Raw genomic sequence first — 20,731 nt, forward strand, 5'->3', positions numbered from 1 at the left:
GGTCAGAAAACCTCCGTTAGAGTTTGATAATAAGTTACTGGAAACTCTTTTTTGGTCATGGATTATTTCAACTTTTTAATATCACAGGTTTTCGCAATTTTTTAAAAAGTTTGCAACTTTTTCAATTTTTGTCCTTTTTTGAAGTTTCTCTAGCCTCAAGGGCCACGGAACCTCATCTAGGGTTTGATAATATGTTACTGCATTTTTTATAGATGTAGTGGAATGTTCTTCAAAATTTTAATATCACAAATTTATGCAATTTTTAAAAATGTTTGTAATTATTTCATGCTTTTTTAAATTTTTTCCGGAACCAGAAGCCCTGGGACCTCCTCAAAGATTTGATAATAAGCTGCTGCATAGTTTCTAGAGTTAATGAGATGGTGATCAACTTTTTTCATGACTCCAGTTTAAGTATATTTTTGGATAAAATTTAAACTTTTCGAGTTTTTGGAAAATTTTTATGTTCTAAGTGTATGGATCTTTATGAGCCAGTGAAACTATTTAAGGCTTGAAACAGGGATAACGAATAGTCTTTTGAAACAATGAAATGGTTCTTAAGATGTTAATGTCTTGAATTTTAGCAAGACTGTAGAAATTTGCAATTTTTTCCAAAATTTTTCAATAATTTTTGTCCTTTTCTGAGTTTAACGACCATTACTGGCCAACGAAACTTTTCAAGTCTCGGAGATGGGTTACTTGACAGAACTTGCGAGAAAAAAAGGGTTTTGAACTTTTTTATTGCGAAGTTGAAAGTATTTTAAATAATTTTGCCCTTTTCATTTTTTTTTAGGTTTCTCTCTCTCTGTCGGTTAGGGTTCCGTTCCTCCTCTTTTTCTCGTTCACGTATTATCTCTCTCTTTGTCGATGCCGAACTTCAGCTGCTGTTATGTGGCGTAAATGATCTAACAGGCACTTTTTAGGAAATCATTGTTAATTGCTCTCAAAAGCAATTTTTAGCAAATATATTAATCCTGTTTGTCGCGTTTATGCAATTTTTTGCTTGGCCTGTTTTTCGTCTGACCCATTTGACTTTCGTCAGAAACGGGATAAAGAGGTAGCGCCCTCAGGTCACTGAATCGTGGCTAGCTGCTGACGAAGCCAACCGCTCGCCGGTCGTTTAAGAGCAATTCGCCCGACGTTAGTCGGTTATGTTTCCTTTTGAGCAGATGTTTTATCACAATTTCAAAAGTCATAATTTTAAAAATAGAAATTAAATAGTTAGGCCACGCCAACTTTTAGTGGAATGAGAAAGATCGAAGCTGTGTTTATAGCGTGTATTTAATTGGATCATTTTTATGGCACGCTGTTTTTGCTAAATAGATAGTAGTTTCGATCACAAAGGTTCTCAAAATCATTTTATTCAGTTATGTTGAAGACTGAGTAAGCATTTGTTTTAAGCAGCTTTTCTTTCAGCTGAAGTCAGAATCCCGAGGACTGGTGAATTTCGAAGACGAGGAAGAAGCGACAGATGGGAAGGCATCTAAAGAAAGCTTCACTCAACAGCTGCAGAGAGTGATATTGGACTACCTACAAGATCTCTCAGATACAGAACCTTCACTCTTAGTGAGTTGTATTTTTCTTTTTTTTTCCTCCTAATTTTAATCTGGCAGCTCACTCCGTGGCATGACTTCGACAATCAGACAAGTAGATGAGCCTATATCTTTAAAAATTTTAATGTGCCCGGTTATGTCTGACGAATTTTATACAGAAGAAACTGATAGAGTCGAGGATTATATTGTATATTGTATATAGTTTCCTCGGTAGAGTTCAAGAACGTATATTGAATCTTAAAACATGACCGGTTATGACTGAAACATCGATAGTAATAATGGCAAGTAGTGATTAATAACTAAGGCGAGGACTAACCAAGCTCATAGCAGCTCCTCCGGGACCGGGGTTCAAATAGAAATTTAATTATTGTTTGTAGGATGTTTTTTAAGACATATCAGGAAATGTCATACAGCATGTTGTTAGCCATAATTTATGTATATTTTTGCCTTTTAGTACGCAAAAGGGTACTACATAGCACAGTGGTTCCGAGACATGCGTATGGAAATTGAAAGGTGCTCAAAGCTCCTGAACAGCTCAGACGAAAGTGACCCTCAAAGCCAATCATACACACCAGCACAACTGATGCAGAAAGTGAGGGAATCAGAGAAACAGAAACACTTTCTCCTGTCGCTCATTCACGCCAAGCCGGGCTCTGGAGTGGCCAGTATGAGGAATGCTCATTTGAATTTATCTTATGAGAATGCTTGTCTCATTGCCAGCTATTTAGCCTCAGAGAGACCCTTTATGAAGAGCTTTGACGTGTATCTCAGACAGGTATGCTAGTTTTTGCCTTTAATAACAATCCCGCCGTTTTGACTGAAGATAACTGAAACATTGTTTAAAGTCTATGGTTCTGCAGAAGTGTCAGAGAATCCGGATCATTTGTGCGTGTATGTCCCGTCCCAGCTTTAAGGTTGAATATATGAGAAACCACTTTGTTAACATATCAATATACTGCTATACTGCGACATATATTATTGCTGGAGGTACTTAACTCACGGGGGAGGGGGTGTCCAGTAGCGGAAACTATCCAAGAACAAAAAACAAGGAAACAAGTACGACACAGATAAGGAGCTTTGCCGTTTTTCAGAATTTCAAAGTGTTGAGAGATGTTTGTTTATTTAGATCATAGCTGTTTTGGCGGAACAGAGTGTGGCTATAAGAACGAAAGCGGTTAAATGTCTCACTGCTGTGGTTGAAGCAGATCCCACCCTATTGTCAAGGGTGAGTGATAAATTGATCTCACACGAAATTGAGCGATTTTCAAAATTGTACGCAGATTTTTGCTATGGTTTAAACTGATTAAAAATGAGCAGGAAATAAAGTCAGCAGAAATTAATTATCGACTTATTTGAAAAATGTCAAATGTATGCGTACATAAATCTATTTATGATTTTTTCAACTGATTTTTTCGTCTTCTTTGTCTGTATTATCTTCGGCTTGTATAAACGTGTCTTTTTTATGTAAAATTTGACCCTTTTGACTTTTCGAGTGAATTTTACGCCCTTGACTTTTTGCGTGATCTAACTCAATCACAACTTCAAGCAGCTGAACTCAATTGGCGGCAATTTAATACTCAAAGTCAAATGAAAAATGCGCCGAAAATAGTGCCATTGTTCGCTTTAACTCTTAATAGTGGTATATGTTAACCTCTAATGTGGTTATTTGAAGCCCCCTTTTGAACTTCTCAGTCCCATTTAGCCCCCCCCCCCCCCCCCCGACTGAAGCAGGCTGCAGTTGATTAAAGCTCCCACTAGACGTTCGAGAGCAATTCTTCCGACGTTTAGTTAGTTATGTTTTCAATTCAGCTACTATTGTAAAATTATGAAATGATCAAACATAGTTAGCATTTTATTCGGCTCGTGTTTAATTAATAGTGTTATCCCAGGTGGCTATTGCGTTCCTGTTTTTCTGCAACTTGAAGAGGAATGTCTGTATTCTGCAACTTGATCGTCTGTTTTCAATTATTCGAATGACGGTAAAGCCGTAAACGCCGCACGTGCTCCTAATTTTTTACAATTCAAAGAATTGTATTCGGGCGCTGTCTTTTTTTTTATCTGTTAACATATTTTCATGATTTTTGAAATCAAATTGGGGTCGTGATTTTGGTCATGCCGAAACAGGAAGTGGAGCGAAAAAGCGAGTGGTTTTGCGGCGTGAATTTTTTTTGCTAATTTTAAAGTAGAGAGAGAAAACGGCGGACTTGTCCTGCTATGTTTTATTTTTACTTCGTCGTACTAAATTTTTTTCGCTTTACCTTAGTTCACAGCTAGTTCAAAATCTTGCGTGGAATCTTTTTGACTTCTTTAGGCTAGTTTTACTCTTCTCTCATTCTGCTTAAAGTGCTTATAGGCAGCATTTGCTCAGAATAGCAATTCAAAATGAGCAGAGTATCAAAAAACGAAATGAGAAATAGAAACGGGATAAACCCATAAAGCCCATTTTTAGATGTCCGTTTCTCGAACTTCTTAGTTGCTCGTTCTTAGCTACCATCTCTAATGCTTATTGGTGTTGATACTAACCCACTGTGTTGTCTCACTACGAAACAGGAGTTTGTTCAGCTCCAAAATGACATTAAAATAGTCCGCACTTTAAGATTGTTTATTCACAGAAAGTTAGTTTTTTCTCTTCTTTCAATCCCAATCTTGGTTATGGTAATCAACAGCGGCTCTTTCTCGGCAATCTGCCGAGTATGTTTGTTAATTGATCTCGAAGTAATTGTGCCAAATTTCTGCTCGGCCTTTGTTGCATTTTTGCTTTCAGGTGACTTTTTCTCTGATTTCTTAAGTTTTGTGTGATCTGAATAGCTCTCGTACCACAATAAAGTTTGTTGCTAAAAGAAAGGCGATTGTAAGCAGGTGAGTAGCAGAGCTTTAATGGCTTAGTGGATAAGATTTCAGACTTTTATCCTGGAGGGCGCAGGATAAGGACCCTTAATTGACCGGGTCTTCTGTACCCATAAAAAGCTGAACCCTCAAAATTAAATTGACCCCCACCCGCAGCCTGTCGTTTGATAAATATTCATCCAACGATTTATGTTTGTAATTGATATCAATCGGAATCTGAATCGATTATTGTGGTTGTTCTTTTCGTATATCAGCTCTACGCTTGACTGTTTTGTTCTATAACATTCTGCCGATCGCTCGGTTGTTTGATTTTTTTCCTCGGGCATTCTATAGGTCTTAGCTTGTTGCTTCTCACTTTGAAGAAATGGATCATAGTGTTTTTAAAAATAGGATGAGGTTTCTGTTTGAAACTAGTAGGTTGTTAGGTTAGATTTAGCTTTGAATGTTTGTTTTTAATTGCCACAAAGTGATAGTTGAGGCTATTATTGGCTTTCTCCTGATATCTTTTTACAACTCAAAGAATTTGGAATGTGTTAGGGCGCTGTTTTTTTATGAGTGGAAGAAGAGTATTGGTAATGTCTTTTTTTATCGATTTTTTTAATTGCTCTCGAACGAATTTCGCAGCAATTATTGTAAACGTGTTGGTCTTTTTAATGCAAATTTTTTTGCTTGACCGTTTTTGCTCTGTTTCTTGTAGAACATTCTTTGACTTCTCAATTAACTTTTTCACGCTTTGTTCATTTTTTAGCAATCTCTATTGCTCTCACTCCGAAATGAAGCTTGTTGCTAAAATAAAATTGATTGCAGCAAAGCATCAAGAAAGGCCCGATAGCCGAGTGGGCAGTGCTTCTGGTGGGGAAGAGGGAGGTCCATGGTTCGAATGCCGGCGTGCTCTAATAATTTTGCACCCATAGAGAAATTTTTATCTAGGCTACAGCCCTTGATTTAAATTGAATCGCCTTCGTTCGAGAGCAATTCTTCCGACAATAATTGGTTTACGTTTTGGTGCACCCTACAGTGATGCCAAAACCAGGTTGAAGCTAAAGATTGAGTACAAAAAATGATCTGCGAAATAAACTTTCTTTCATGACATTTTTTCTGTTGATGACAGAACTGAACAAATTTCAACGTTTGGCGATTTTTTCATGAACACGCTTATTGCAGACAGACACGTCGCTCAAGCCATAATTCCCGGAACTGTCTTTGATCCTACTGTAAGTTTGAGCATACGTGGTACCATTACCAACCTGCATCATAGCAACAATAAGGGACAAATAGCACAGTCGGCCGTGCATATGGTTGTCAAGCGGGAGGTCAGTTGTTCGAAACACGGTGGGGTGAAATGTTTTAGTTATTTTTGTTGGACAAAATTGAGTAAGTTTGAAATAATTGCTGTCGATTTTTTTTCTGTTTTAAGTTTTCTGTTTATTTCTTTTGATTATATGCTTCTTGCTATTGTGTGTTCTGGTCAGTTTTTAAATAACGGTTGTTCTGTGGGTATCTCTTTAATGAAGTGACACTTGAAAAATAGGCGCGGCTCTTTTCATGTAAATATTTTATAAAATTTTCAGGTTTTTTTTGTATATTTTAACCTGTGTAATATTTCTGGTACAAGTGCTAACTGGGTGGGTGAAAGGTCCTCAAGATATTTTTTTCAATTTTGTCCTGCGTCATTTCCTTTCCTTTTTCTCCGCTTTCTCTTTGTGATAACATTTTGTTAAGTTGTATGTCGAATGGTAATATATTGTTCCAAACTACTTGTAATACAAGGTCTTAGAAGTTTCTGTCAATAGTTTTAAAAGTGCTCAACTAAAAGTAACTTATATCAGGTGCTATTTCAGTTTTTGTCAGTTAGTTTGCTTGTTATTTTTTTCTATCATTTTTCAAAACATTTTTGTTGGTTTAATAGGATGTTCATTATGTCAGTGAGGATGGTCAATTGCCTACTTCAATTCGTTTCCGGAATTCTTTTGGGCTATGTTTTTTAAAGATCTGTTCACACTCTTTTATGCTTTTTGAAGTCAAATTAAAGTGATGATTTTGGTCACGCCGAGGCTTTGCGAAGCGAAATTTTTTTGATAACGTGCTGCTCTTTCGAGGTTCTTAACTTTCTTCACTAAAATTTTTCTATATTTACCATTTTTGCCATGTTTTGAACTTGTTTTAGAAGTTTTTGTAGTATTTTAATTTCTTTATGGTATTTGGCGAGTTATTTTGTTGTTGTAGTTAAATTTTTTTCTTTCACGTTGATTAAGTTTTGCTTAGTTATCTTTGTTGAATAAAATCAAGTAAGTTTGAAATAATATCTGCCGATATTTTTCTGTGTTTTAGGTTTTCTGTATTTTTCTTCTGATTTTATGCTTCTTGCTTCTGTGTGTCCTGGTCAGTTTTTAAATAACGGTTATTCTGTGGGTATCTCTTTTATGAAGTGACACTTGACGTTGGCGTGGCTCTTTTCATGTAAATAATTTATACAATTTTCAAGTTTTTTGCTCTTTATATATTTTAACCTGTGTAATATTTCTGGTAAAAGTGTTAACTGGGTGGGTGAGTGATCACAAGATATTTTTTTTTCAATTTTGTCCTGCGTCATTTCCTTTCCTTTTTCTCCGCTTTTTCTTTGTGATAACATTTTTTTAAGTTGTATGTCGAATGGTAATATTTTGTTCCAAACTGCTTGTATTACAAGGTCTGAGAAATTTTTGTCTATAGTTACGGAGTCGCAACTAAAAGTAACTTATATAAGGTGCTATTTCAATTTTTGTCAGTTAGTTTTTCTGTTATGTTTTCTGTTATTGTTTCAAAACATTTTTGTGGCTTTAATAGGATGTTCATTATGTCGGTGAGGATGGTCAATTGCCTACTTCAAATCGTTTCCGGAATTTTTTTGGGCTATGTTTTTTTAAAGATCTGTTCAAACATTTTAATGTTTTTTGAAGTCAAATTAAAGTGATGATTTTGGTCACGCCGAAACTTTATGGAGGGAAATTTTTTGAAAATGTGCTCCTTTTCGAGGTTCTGAACTTTTTTCAATAAAATTTTTCTATATTTACCATTTTTGCCATGTTTTGAACTCGTTTTAGAAGTTTTTGTATTAATTTGATTTCTTTATGGTATTTGGGGAGTTATATAGTTTTTTTAGTAGTTTTGTCGTTTTTCACGTTGATTGAATTTTGCGTAGTTATTTTTGTTGAACAAAATTGAGCAAGTCTGAAATAATTGCTGCCGATAATTTTCTGTGTTTAAAGTTTTGTTTTATTTCTTCTGATTTTTTGCTTTTTGCTATTGTGTGTCCTGGTCGGTTTTTAAATAACGGTTGTTCTGTGGGTATCTCTTTTATGAAGTGACACTTGAAAAAATAGGCGTGGCTCTTTTCATGTTAATAATTTATACGAATTTCAGGTTTTTCGTTTGTATATTTTAACCTGTGTAATATTTCTGGTACAAGTGTTAACTGGGTGGGTGAAAGATGCACAAGATATTTTTTTCAATTTTTTCCTGCGTCATTTCCTTTCCTTTTTCTCCGCTTTCTCTTTGTGATAACATTTTGTTAAATTGTATGTCGAATGGTAATATATTGTTCCAAACTACTTGTATTACAAGGTCTTAGAAGTTTTTGTCAATAGTTTTAAAAAGGCTCAACTAAAAGTAACTTATATCAGGTGCTATTTCAGTTTTTGTCAGTTAGTTTGCCTGTTATTTTTTTCTATTATTTTTCAAAACATTTTTGTTGGTTTAATAGGATGTTCATTATATCAGCGAGGATGGTCAATTGCCTACTTCAATTCGTTTCCGGACTTCTTTTGGGCTATGTTTTTTAAAGATCTGTTCGCACATTTTTAAAAGTCAAATTAAAGTGATGATTTTGGTCTTTCGCGAGTTTTAATTTTTGGTCACACGTGACTTACCTCACTTTCATAAATGACTTCCACACTCTGAAACTGACCGTTCTTTACTTGAATTTGAAGAGATAAGGTCAAGTGATTGCTTAACACTAATCTAAAAAAAGTTTGTTTATTGGTCTGTTTCTTTTACTATCTTTTCGAGACTGTAGAACTACGAAGCTCTTGGGGTTTTCTGACAATCTGCCAGCTGTGTTTTAATGAATACTTTTTGTTTTATTCTGCTCAGTGTTTGTGAAACAGGAGAGTAAGATGGAAAAAATAGTGGCTACTGAACATCGAAAACGTAGTATTGTAAAACAGAAAAATGCAGTTTATCAATTTTTTTAACAATTTTTGCGAGAGTGAGAAAGCTGTTCGTCGAATGTAGAGTTAAGGGAACTGGTGTTATACAACATGGAGCAGTTCTTCTAGCTGAAGATGAGAGGCTTCGGGAAAAGGATGAATTAAGTTAGTTGACAATTTTGTATCTGCGTTTGGAATTTAATCTATTATAAGCAATGAGCTGAGCTGCTGCATTAGTTTGAAGAATGAAACCGTAGAAAGCCGCACTTATAATCACTTTAGGGGAAAACTGTACGGTGAAAGCATTGAAAGAGGTGAATCTGTGTGTCCGTTATAAAATATGTTTGCTCAAACAATTTCGATTGATCCTGTCATAACTTTCCGCAAAATTTTTTGATAGCCCACTACAGTGTATATTGACGAAAATAATTGGAAGGTTTGAGTTGTAGGTTTTTCTGGCTTGACTCAAAATACAAAAAATTCTAAAATTTTTAATTTTGCCAAAATGTTTTGTTAATTACTCTCAAACGAAGCTCTGAGCAATGATATTAGTCCTGCAGGCTTTTTTTAATATTTTTTTGTTGTATTAGTAAGTTTGTCTATCGTCTATAGCGAACTTGGGTGTAACTGATCTAGAATTTGATGTCGTTGTAACAGCTCAAATTACTGTTCTGGGATTTCAATTTAGTTACCAATAACCATTTAGTTACAATCTAACAGACCAAAAATCTTCAATATCGGTGTCAGTTACGGAGTCGCAACTAAAAGTAACTTATATCAGGTGCTATTTCAATTTTTGTCAGTTAGTTTTCCTGTTATTTTTTCTGTTATTGTTTCAAAACATTTTTGTTGCTTTAATAGGATTTTCATTATGTCGGTGAAGATGGTCAATTGCCTACTTCAAATCGTTTCCGGAATTCTTTTGGGCTATGTTTTTTTTAAAGATCTGTTCAAACATTTCAATGTTTTTTGAAGTGAATTTAAAGTGATGATTTTGGTCACGCCGAAACTTTGTGGAGGGAAATTTTTTTGATAACGTGCTCCTTTTCGAGGTTCTGAACTTTTTTCAATAAATTTTTTCTATACTTACCATTTTTGCCATGTTTTGAACTCGTTTTAGAAGTTTTTGTATTAATTTGATTTCTTTATGGTATTTGGGGAGTTATATAGTTTTTCTAGTAGTGATGTCGTTTTTTCACGTTGATTGAATTTTGCGTAGTTATTTTTGTTGAACAAAATTGAGTAAGTCTGAAATAATTGCTGCCGATAATTTTCTGTGTTTTAAGTTTTCTGTTTATTTCTTCTGATTCTTTGCTTTTTGCTATTGTGTGTCCTGGTCAGTTCTTAAATAACGGTTGTTCTGTGGGTATCTCTTTTATGAAGTGACACTTGAAAAAATAGGCGTGGCTCTTCTCATGTTAATAATTTATACAATTTTCAGGTTTTTTGTTTGTATATTTTAACCTGTGTAATATTTCTGGTACAAGTGTTTACTGGGTGGGTGAAAGATCCACACGATATATTTTTTTCAATTTTGTCCGGCGTCATTTCCTTTCCTTTTTCTCCGCTTTCTCTTTGTGATAACATTTTGTTAAATTGTATGTCGAATGGTAATATATTGTTCCAAACTACTTGTATTACAAAGTCTTAGAAGTTTTTGTCAATAGTTTTAAAAAGGCTCAACTAAAAGTAACTTATATCAGGTGCTATTTCAGTTTTTGTCAGTTAGTTTGCCTGTTATTTTTTTTCTATTATTTTTCAAAACATTTTTGTTGGTTTAATAGGATGGTCATTATGTCAGTGTCAATAGTTTTAAAAAGGCTCAACTAAAAGTAACTTATATCAGGTGCTATTTCAGTTTTTGTCAGTTAGTTTGCCTGTTATTTTTTTCTATTATTTTTCAAAACATTTGTTGGTTTAATAGGATGGTCATTATGTCAGTAAGGATGGTCAATTGCCTACTTCAATTCGTTTCGGGAATTCTTTTGGGCTATGCTTTTTAAAGATCTGTTCACACATTTTTTAAAAGTCAAATTAAAGTGATGATTTTGGTCTTTCGCGTGTTTTAATTTTTGGTCACACGTGGCTTACCTCGTGTGACCAAAAATTAAGTAGTTGACAATTTTGTATCTGCGTTTGGAAAGTAACCTATTATAAGCAATGAGCTGAGCTGCTGCATTAGTTTGAAGAATGAAACCGTAGAAAACCGCACTTATAATCACTTTAGGGGAAAACTGTATGGTGAAAGCATTGCAAGAGGTGAATCTGTGTGTCCGTTATAAAATATGTTTGCTCAAGCAATTTCGATTGATCCTGTCATAACTTTCCGCAAAATTTATTGATAGCCCACTACAGTGTATATTGACGAAAATAATTGGAAGGTTTGAGTTGTAGGTTTTTCTGGCTTGACTCAAAATACAAAGTATTCTAAAATTTTTAATTTTGCCAAAATGTTTTGTTAATTGCTCTCAAACGAAGCTCTGAGCAATGATATTAGTCCTGCAGGCTTTTTTAATATTTTTTTTGTTGTATTAGTAAGTTTGTCTATCGTCTATAGCGAACTTTGTGTAACTGATCAAGAATTTGATTTCGTTGTAACAGCTCAAATTACTGTTCTGTGATTTCAATTTAGTTACCAATAACCATTTAGTTACAATCTAACAGACCAAAAATCTTCAATATCGGTGTCAGTTACGGAGTCGCAACTAAAAGTAACTTATATCAGGTGCTATTTCAATTTTTGTCAGTTAGTTTTCCTGTGTTAATTTTCAAACATTAATGAAATTATAACTATTCAAAAATTGCTGTGATCTTGTCATAGTTGGCGGATATCATACTTGACTGTTTCAGGTTGAGTTGCAGCATGCTGTAAACAGTATGTTTGTGGATAGTTCCAGTAATGTCAGAGAAGCGGCTGTTGATCTTTTATCCCGATTCGTCCTCTTGCAAGACGATCTCCCAGAAAAATATTATGGAATGATAGCCAACAGAATTCTGGACACTGGAATCTCTGTGAGGAAAAGGGTCGTGCGAATTCTGAGGGACATTTGTATTGAGAAGCCTGATTTTCCGAAGAATACAGAGATTTGCTGCAAACTCATTAGACGTATCAATGACGAAGAGTCAATTCGAAAGCTGGTATGGACACTTTAATGGGTATTAGACTACATTTAGTAACAGAATAGTATCGAACGGTTTTTATAGTATTTAATGTAAAAAAATAGGAATCTCGGTTAAGTCATTTCAGAAGGGTGCCCTCTATTTTAGTCATTTACATTTTAGGTGTTGGAAGTGTTTGAAAAGCTTTGGTTCACGCCGGTCACTTCCCACCAGCCGCATCATCAAAACAACAGCACTGCTGGCAACAAAGCAGTGCAGCTCAAAATAAACCAGATAGTGGAGACCCTTAGACAAGCCACAGATACAGGTTTTGAAGGGTTCCAAACACTTCTCTCTATTCTGGTTAAAGATGACAGTTCAACCTCCGCGGCCATGAGGGCGTTAGCAGAGATAGTTGATGGAATCATGGAATACATGATCAACCTTGAGGAATCGCAAGACGCGACCACCTCAGGATCCGGCGATGCTCGGGAGGCGTATAGAGGACGCATTCATAGTGCCAAATTGATGTCATGCCTTTCTGTCATGTTCCACATAGCGAAGATTAAGCCTATGTTGCTGGTACCTCATGCGAACGAATTGCAGCCTTACCTCGCGACCAAAGTTTCAAATGAGTTTGACTCGATGATACTCTTTTACACTGCAGCAATATTCGAAATATCTGTTCCTTTGATTTCGAACCCCAGTGAAACTCTTCTCACTAGTTTGCAAGAGGAATTGATGAAAGTTATCATGAATGGAGGGCAAAATGCACTAAGTAAATGCGTTAGCTGCTTGACCACAGTAGTTATGAAAGTCACCAAAAATTATGAGACTTTAAACGACTGCATTGACAAGTTCTTCACTACTCTAGCATCGGTCAGAGCCTGTCAAGAGTTAACGTCCAAGCATGGGACAGGTGCAAGTGTAGCAACTTCAGGCGAGAATGATTACATTGGGAAAGCAAAAGGATCCCTAAGTAGGGCACTCTATGCGTTAGGATTGTTAGCGCAGAAATATGACCCGTTCGAATACTCGAAAGTGGGTTTATCCACGCCTTTATATCAACAACTCAGGTCTCCCTCTGGAATGTCCAACTGTACGGTGAGTTAGTTTCTCCAGTACTTCAAAATGACAATATTCAGTCGCACTTAGTGTTCATTGAGATTCTCAAAGCAGTGTCTGGTTATCTTGAACAAATTGTGATGTGATCAGCTCCTCCCATCCAAGTACTGATCTTATTTCACGATGAAGTTCTGTTAGATGGTACTCGGAATTGTACTCAGAAACTTAAACTCCAACTAAATAATTTTGAGTAACACTGAAGTTGAGACGCTGAAAATGGTTAAAAGTGAACTCCGGTCGTTTATCTGGTGAATTCAGTAAATAAGAGGCTCACTGTTATAATTCATTGAATTACAACAGTGTGTTGACGATAGGCGGGTTTTGCGATTTGGGTTATCGTTTTGAACAATTTCAGAATTCTAGTACAGAGGAACGACTGAACCCAACAGCTCAACATAGTCTCACCATGACGCCTACGAATCCAGTGCAACAGCAGCAAAACTCTGGAACAACTCAGAAGATGAAATTCTCGGAGTTGGTTGCCGATCACATGCTGTATTACGCAAAATGTCGCAACACGGATGTAGTCGGCAAGGCATTAACGGGATTGGGATTCATATGCAGCGCGCATCCCGAGCTGCTCTTATGGGAGAAAGTGAAAAGTCTTTACTTTGAGATGTTACAGACAGGTGGTGCTCCTGTCGGAAGCAGCAGCTCGGCAAATGTAGAGTTGAGGGAACAGGTGTTGCATAACATGGAGCAGTACTTAGTAGCTGAAGATGAACGTCTCCAGGAGGCGGATGAAGAGTGTTAGTTAACAACGTTTTTAAAAGAAAGCCCTTCCTAAACGGTAGCAGGTTTATCGGGTGGGGGCGGGAGGGGGGTGGGGGTGATAGTCAGGCAACTTCTTTGAACTTATATAAATTTTATACTAGTCAACATGAAATTTAAATCCATAAGCATGACAATTAAACGGAATATTTAAAAAGATCGAATTTAGTAAATCAAGACTACAATAATAGCTCCGTTTATTTAAACTGGAAATGAAGTGAAGGCCGATGGGCCGGATGAAATTTGAAGGCCACTTTAAGTGACAGGAAAAATAAAGAAATTTTGAAAGAGGGAAAAGCAACATTTTTATGTTTTCTATTTATAATTTATTCGTTGTGTCCTTCCAAAGCAAAATTTTTGCTTGACCGGTTTTTTACTTTTGTTCTAAAACATGCCTTCAATTTCACTTCTCGTGACTTTTTCACTCTGGAGATTTTATTTTTGCGTGACATGAATTGCTCTTTTTCAACAATTCAGACTGTTGATAAAGCAAAAGCAGATATAAGATTTTTTTTATAAAAGCGGTTTGTTTTTATATATCGTAAGTAAAGTATTAGCTTCTATTTGAATAATTTTGGTACCCATATTCAGTGATTGTTTTTTCTCTTTGGTGAGAGAGAGAGAGAGAAAGAGAGAGAGAGAGAGAGAGAGAGAGAGAGAGAGAGAGTGAGAGTGTTAATTTATCCCGGCCTATCAATCAAATGTACAAAGAAGGATAATCAAATCACGACATAAATCACAATCAAACATCGAAAAATAAATGCATTTAATATATCCAACAATCAAATTAACATTTAAACTAGATTATTTTAGGCTGGGAAAGGACGCGCAACGAGGTTCTTAGACCTACTTTCCAGCGTGCCCTGTAATATAAACGTCAGAGTGGATAAACTCAATTTTTTTTCTTATTTAATATTCTTGCCATTTTGTAAATGATTTCTTTTTTTAGCAACCTTTTAACTGCTCGAACTTATTGCTCCACCAGAGCCCGGAGATAAGTACTTAAACTACATCGAATTGAAACTTGTTTACAGCAGAGAGCAACGTTGTAAAGTAAAAAAATTGTTGTTTTTTGTCAAATGATCCTATGAAGGAGGAAAAAGTGACAAAAACTGTCTTTAGAAATTGAAAAAAGTGATTTTTGACAGCAGAAATCGAATCGCGGTGCCTTCTACGAAGGCACCGCACAAATTTTTGCGTATACTTTTCAATTATTTTCAAAGAATTACCAGGAGTTGCAGGGATGTAACAAATTATCCAAAAAACACATTTCGAACGAGATCATAATTGCCTTGTATATATGAGTCCTTCAAGTTATGATAGATATCAGAGACTTGCTTAATGGTTGCATTTCCTACATAGTCAGGTATGAGAAATTGTATTTTCAACATATTAAACAATTTGGAAGCTCGGTGACAAATCGAGTTTCGCTTTGTTTTAGTTTTGCATAATGGAACTTTCAGCAGCATAAAATCAGCGCGTCTAGTTGAATGAGTGCAACTTTCGAACTGAAAAATAGTATTAAGATAATCCTCGGAATGCATATGATTTAATGACTTCAAAACGAATTTTAGTAATTCATAGATATGCAATTCGAACACAGTATCTTGTTAGCCGTGAACAAGTCTTCACTATCATCATGGCGTTTTCTGAAGTATATTACTTTGATTATTCTCTTTTGCAATTGATGAATCGGAGAAAGGGATGAGAAGCTACAACACCCGTAAACAAGAACACCATATTGGATAATTGGGCATACCACATTTCTATAGTATTCAATCAATTGGTAACGCGGAACAAAGTGTCTTAATTTGGATATTACACCGCATTGACGTCCAAGACGTTCAGTTACGGAACTTATATGAGCGTGGTAGGAGAGCTTTGAATCAATTATCAATCCTAGATACTTACATTCATGGTCGATATTTATAAGACCAGATGCAATATTAAACCTGAGACTGGAAGCACTTGCTTTTGTACTTATTTGAAACGTTTTACTTAAATTCAGCTTAAGTTTATTTGCATTTAACCAACTTGCTACATTGTCAAGGTCTGTTTGAATATCTGATCTGGAGCAGTCTAAACCACATAAATTTGTATCGTCAGCAAACAGATACACACTAACATGATTACAGGCTTTAGGTAAATCATTGATATAAATGAGGAACAACAAAGGTCCAAGAATGGAACCCTGAGGAACACCACAAGTAATACTTAACCAATTGGATGATGCTCCAGATAAGGTTACTCTTTGTGATCTACCACATAGGTAGCTCTGAAACCATTTCCAGCTATTATGACGTATACCGTACTGTTCCAACTTGTTGAGTAAAATTTCATGATCTAGTGTATCGAAAGCCTTTTTCAGATCAAGAAAAAAACTAACTGTCTCAGATTTACTTGATCTTATCCTTTCTGTGAGTTCCGCTAGGGCATCAATAGTTGAATGTTTTTTACGGAATCCAAACTGTTTAAAATAAAAAAGATTAAAACCTTCCATATATTCGTATACTCTCGTCAACATCGAGCGCTCATATATTTTGCTCAAGACATTCAAAAGAGAAATTGGCCTATAATTATTCTCTTCTACACGTGATCCGTTTTTAAAAAGCGGAAAAACTTTAGCTTTTTTGAGCTCAGAGGGGAAAAATCCTTCGTAAAAAGATACATTTATCAATGATGTAAGGTATTTGGTAATCACTGATCCTGCAGTCTTAACCAATATATTACTTATTTCGTCTTCACCTGATGACGATTTATTGGGAAGAGAGTTAATAATACCAATCACTTCTGTTTCAGACAATGGGTTCATTCTTATTGACATGCTTACATCGCTAGGAAGTTCGATTGTCTCTGAAGGAATACTCTGCTTAATGTTTTCTCCAATGCTAACAAAAAACTCATTGAATTTCTCAGCTACTTCAAGGGTTGACGGATTAGGCTTGGTGTCTGATATGCACGAAGCCAATTTAATAACGCTATTTTTCTGTCGGGTTTTTCCTGATAATTCGTTTAAAAGAGCGAACGTCTGTCTTGAGTCTCCTAAACAATTATCAAACATTTTTTTATAGTAAATCCGCTTCGCTGATTTGACATTTTTTTCAAAACGAACTCGAATTTCTTTGAACCTATACAGCAAAGGTAAATTAGATGGGTCTTTTTTCCATTTACTATGAGCCCGGTTGCGTTCGGAACGTAAGTTTTTCAGCTTATTGTCAAATCATTTAGGCGTAAGGTTCTTTTTGTTCGGATTTTGTTTAAATGGAGCATAGTGCTCGGTAACCGACAAGAAAACTTCATAGAAAGCAGTGAACGGAGAAATACCACTGTTCGATAATTTGGAAAAAGTTTTCTCAAGTTCGTGACTCAAAACGAATAAATATTTTTCCACAATACTTGGATAACGTAGAAAAGATGTATTTCTTACTATTTTGCTTTCATCTCCCGTATTTTATATAGCCCATCTGAGCAAAACGGGATAATGATCAGAGAAACTCTGATTATCTAATATCTCACAGTCTGCAATTAAATTTTGATAGATGAAATGATCGATGCAAGTTGCTGAACTATTTGTGACCCGGGTTGGTTCACTAGGTGTTATGCTGAAGCCATTTGAATGTATGGATATTATGTATTTTTGGGTTAACAGATTGTTCTTCAAGATATTTATATTAAAATCTCCACAGATTACTGTTGGAATTTTTTGTGAGCTAATGTTTCCCATAACTTTGTCTAAGATTTCAGTGAATTCAATTTTGTTTGCCCTTGGTTTATTGTATATTATCATTAATCGGAATAAGTAGCCTTTTTTATCTACGTTAACGAACAATGACTCTTCAATGTCGCAATCAAGCACTTTTTGGAAAGAACAATTGTTTCTAATTTGAATCATAATGCCACCACTTTTTGAGTCACGAACTTTCGATAAAAGATTCTGATAACCAGTAACTAAAAACGATTTTGGATCGTCTTTTTCGGAAAGCCAGGTTTCTGTTAAACAGAGTATGTCAGGAGGAGACTCAAGACTATACGCAAGTGCTTCCAGGTCCTCAAGGTGTTTTTTTAATGAGCGAACATTTAGATTTAATACATTAAGTGAACTGCAAGATATTGAAGTTTTGTTTTTAGGTATAGTCAATGGGCCAAGAGGTGGGAAAAATATTGCTGCGAGATGGTCGGAAACATTTCATAAATTCCGAAAAGTCATAATTCAGATTTTTGGCAGCGTCCAGTAAATCCAGCACCCTGTATATTTATTTTCCTTCCACAGATAAAGAATTGTTCCCTCTCGTGTCCACGCTGACTCCACACGAGGATCTCTCTTCATCATGGAAAGAAATTTGGCACGAGCAGGTGAAATATCTTCGAATATTTTTACGTTGTTAGTATTCGCTGATAACTTCTACTTGTTTCGTAAAATATCAGTCTTCACGACTCTACGGGCAAATCGAGCGATTATTGTACGCTCACCCACTTTGCCTCCTGGCAGTCTCTGAGCAGTTGAAATATCCTTCTCTTCAATTGCCACTCCCAACGATGACGCGACTTCAATAACCTTTTTAATGTAACAGTGTCTGTTTCAGGTATAATACCCCCATTGTCAACCTGTTGGACGTCTTCCTTCAAACCAATGATTCTTATATTTTCTCTCCTATTGTAATTTTCTATACTTTCAGCTTGAGACATCGCTGCAGCATTGCAACGTTCTTCTTGGAAGTATAATTCGCCCTCAACTTGTCGAAGAATTTCGGTCTTTGATTCTTCCTTAATTTGCTCAACAACATGTTTAACAGCGCTTGGAATAGCCGCCTGAATTTCACTTCTTACTTGAGAGATTAATTCATTTCGCATTTGGCTGATACAGGTAGGAATGAGGATGTTGATCCGACTTTCAAACATCTTGTCAATTTTCGAGAGGAAATTTTCTTCATCAAAGCTTTCTTCTATTGGACTGGAATCTGGTTTAGAACGTTTAGCGTCTTGCTTGCTTGAAATGGGCGTTTGACCCAAAAACCTCAAGTTAGGCAGTTCGCTGGCATTAGTATCATCTGCCATCTCTGAAACTATTTAATAAGTTTATCACAACAATTAGGCTAATTTATGAACTGTATTAAAATACACAACCTCAAGTTTGCTGTTTTGTTATTTGTCTATTTGTTTTATTTGTGTTTTTTGTTGGTCAATTCTCGTATTTCTAATATCCACCGTTTGCCTCTGAACGGTTATTAAGCAGCAGCTTTTCTTTTAAAATTCTTTTTACCTTTCGATCACGTTTTCCGTTTTACATAAGTCACAATTTTACGTTTGATTTTTGAGTTCTATTTCACTGTTTCAACTGAATTCCTTTCAAATACTTTCACTCAATGAATTGCGCAATGTGTTTAATACGGTCAAGGTTAAGGGAGCCAAATCAAAAGAAACGGAATAAACCGATAAAGTTTGAAGTAATTATGCATCAGATTAGCAAAAATCATTAGAGCGATTGCTAGCTGACATTAGCGTTGAGCTTAATAGCCTTCAGTTTAGAAGCTGAGGCTGACTTAATTAAAATTTTTAGAACTTCAACAACAGCACAACAATTAATTTGATACTGCACAAAACACTTTTTGATACTTTGAGAAAACTTTAAAAAGCTTTGCTATCAATTTGGGTTTTTAAATCAAATTTTAAATCAGATTCATTCTGATTGAACAGCTTTCTGGTGACACTTCCCCCCCCCCCCTCTCTCTCTTTCTCTCTCTCTCTCTCTCCCACTCCGATACTTTCTAACGGTAAAAAATAAATGGCTAGTCCATCGACTAACCAGTCTATTCAAATCATTCTTTCTTGCAGAAAAAAAATACGCAATAACGCAGAAAACAAAATATTTGTACATTGGGAGGGCAGTTCCGAACATGCCAACTTATGTATTGCTCTGGATACTGTTAACAAAGCGTAAGCCTAACAATGTGTCAATTTCAGTCAAGAAAGCGAAGCAAAATGAAACAGACGGGAGCACAGAGGGTGGCTCAGGAGGAGGTGGTCTGACAACATCTGCAACAGACACTCTGAAAGAGATGGGTGACTTGAACAGCGGGATGGCATCATCTATCATTCAGATGTATTCTGCTCCCATTTTCAACAACTTCTTCGCTACCCAGTCAAATATCAGGGCACAAGCACTCAAGGTTTGCTGTAGAATATGGCACAAAAGTCATTGTGATAATTCTTTCGCTGTTTTTGAGTAGTTGTAGTAGAGCCGGCTTTTGGGGACAACCGCGGGTGTTTGCACTTATCTTCTGAGCTGGCTATTATACCGCTCCTATTTTTTTTTACAATTCAAAGAATTTGAATTGTATTGGGGCGCTGTCTTTTTTACGACTCGAGTCGTAAAAGAGTGATTTTGGCGCAGAACAAAAGTGAAGAGCGGAGCAAAAAGAGTGGTTTTTGTTCATATCGCTGTTTTCTAGAGAGCGAGAAATTGATGTGTGAAAAAAAATTCTGTAAGCGAACAAAATTTTTTGTTCAATTGCTGCATTTTAAAGCAGTTTTTTTTGAATTTTTTTATTTTTTTTGGTTAAGAGGTTTGGCTGTGATTTTGTTTCAATTTTAGGCTGGTTTTGGTAGTGGTTTGAAGGTTTCTGGAAATTCGTACGAAATTAATGCTAATTCGGAGGTTTTTCATTAATTTCGCTGATTTTTGGGCTAGTTTTAGCCATATTTTAACGATTGATCTGTTTTACTGGCTCAAATGGGTATTGAAAAGACCCCCTTCTACTTGAGCAAGTTTAATGTAACAATTGGGTACACTTTTGTGGATTTGAATTATTTTTTTTTGAGAAATATGACAAAAAATGGCGGACATGGAGACTATTTTTCTCAATTTTTCGCAGTTTTTCGGGTTTTTTTCGGTTTTTAAGACAAGTTTCTTAGCCTATTATGACTTGCCGATCATTTTGCGACCATCTGGATACCCTATTGGCTGAAAGCAATTTTTCTTCTGATTTTTTTTTGCTTTTGTAATATTAAAAAATTTAGTAACTTTTTTCCAGTTTTTAGTGCAAGTTGTTTTTTCATAATTTGGCCTCAAGTATTTTCAAAAATATCATAAGTGGCTTTAGTACGTAATAGTTGCCTTGATGAAGTAATTTTGGCAGAGATAGTTATTTTGGG

General features: G+C 35.7%; 1 protein-coding gene across 1 annotated transcript in view; it reads left to right on the plus strand.

Annotated features, from left to right (window-relative positions):
* Positions 1–20,731, plus strand: part of LOC142341487 (nipped-B-like protein scc-2) — a 95,046-nt gene that overhangs the window by 39,661 nt on the left and 34,654 nt on the right. The window contains exons 9-15 of the mRNA XM_075392455.1: positions 1,414–1,563; positions 2,005–2,325; positions 2,677–2,775; positions 11,435–11,722; positions 11,867–12,787; positions 13,164–13,557; positions 19,541–19,746. Coding sequence (XP_075248570.1) covers positions 1,414–1,563; positions 2,005–2,325; positions 2,677–2,775; positions 11,435–11,722; positions 11,867–12,787; positions 13,164–13,557; positions 19,541–19,746 — 2,379 coding nt within the window. The remainder of the gene's footprint in view (positions 1–1,413; positions 1,564–2,004; positions 2,326–2,676; positions 2,776–11,434; positions 11,723–11,866; positions 12,788–13,163; positions 13,558–19,540; positions 19,747–20,731) is intronic.

This window comes from Convolutriloba macropyga, chromosome 6, assembly GCF_964194025.1.
Source record: "Convolutriloba macropyga chromosome 6, txConMacr16.3, whole genome shotgun sequence".
Classification (NCBI taxonomy): Eukaryota; Metazoa; Xenacoelomorpha; order Acoela; family Convolutidae; genus Convolutriloba; species Convolutriloba macropyga.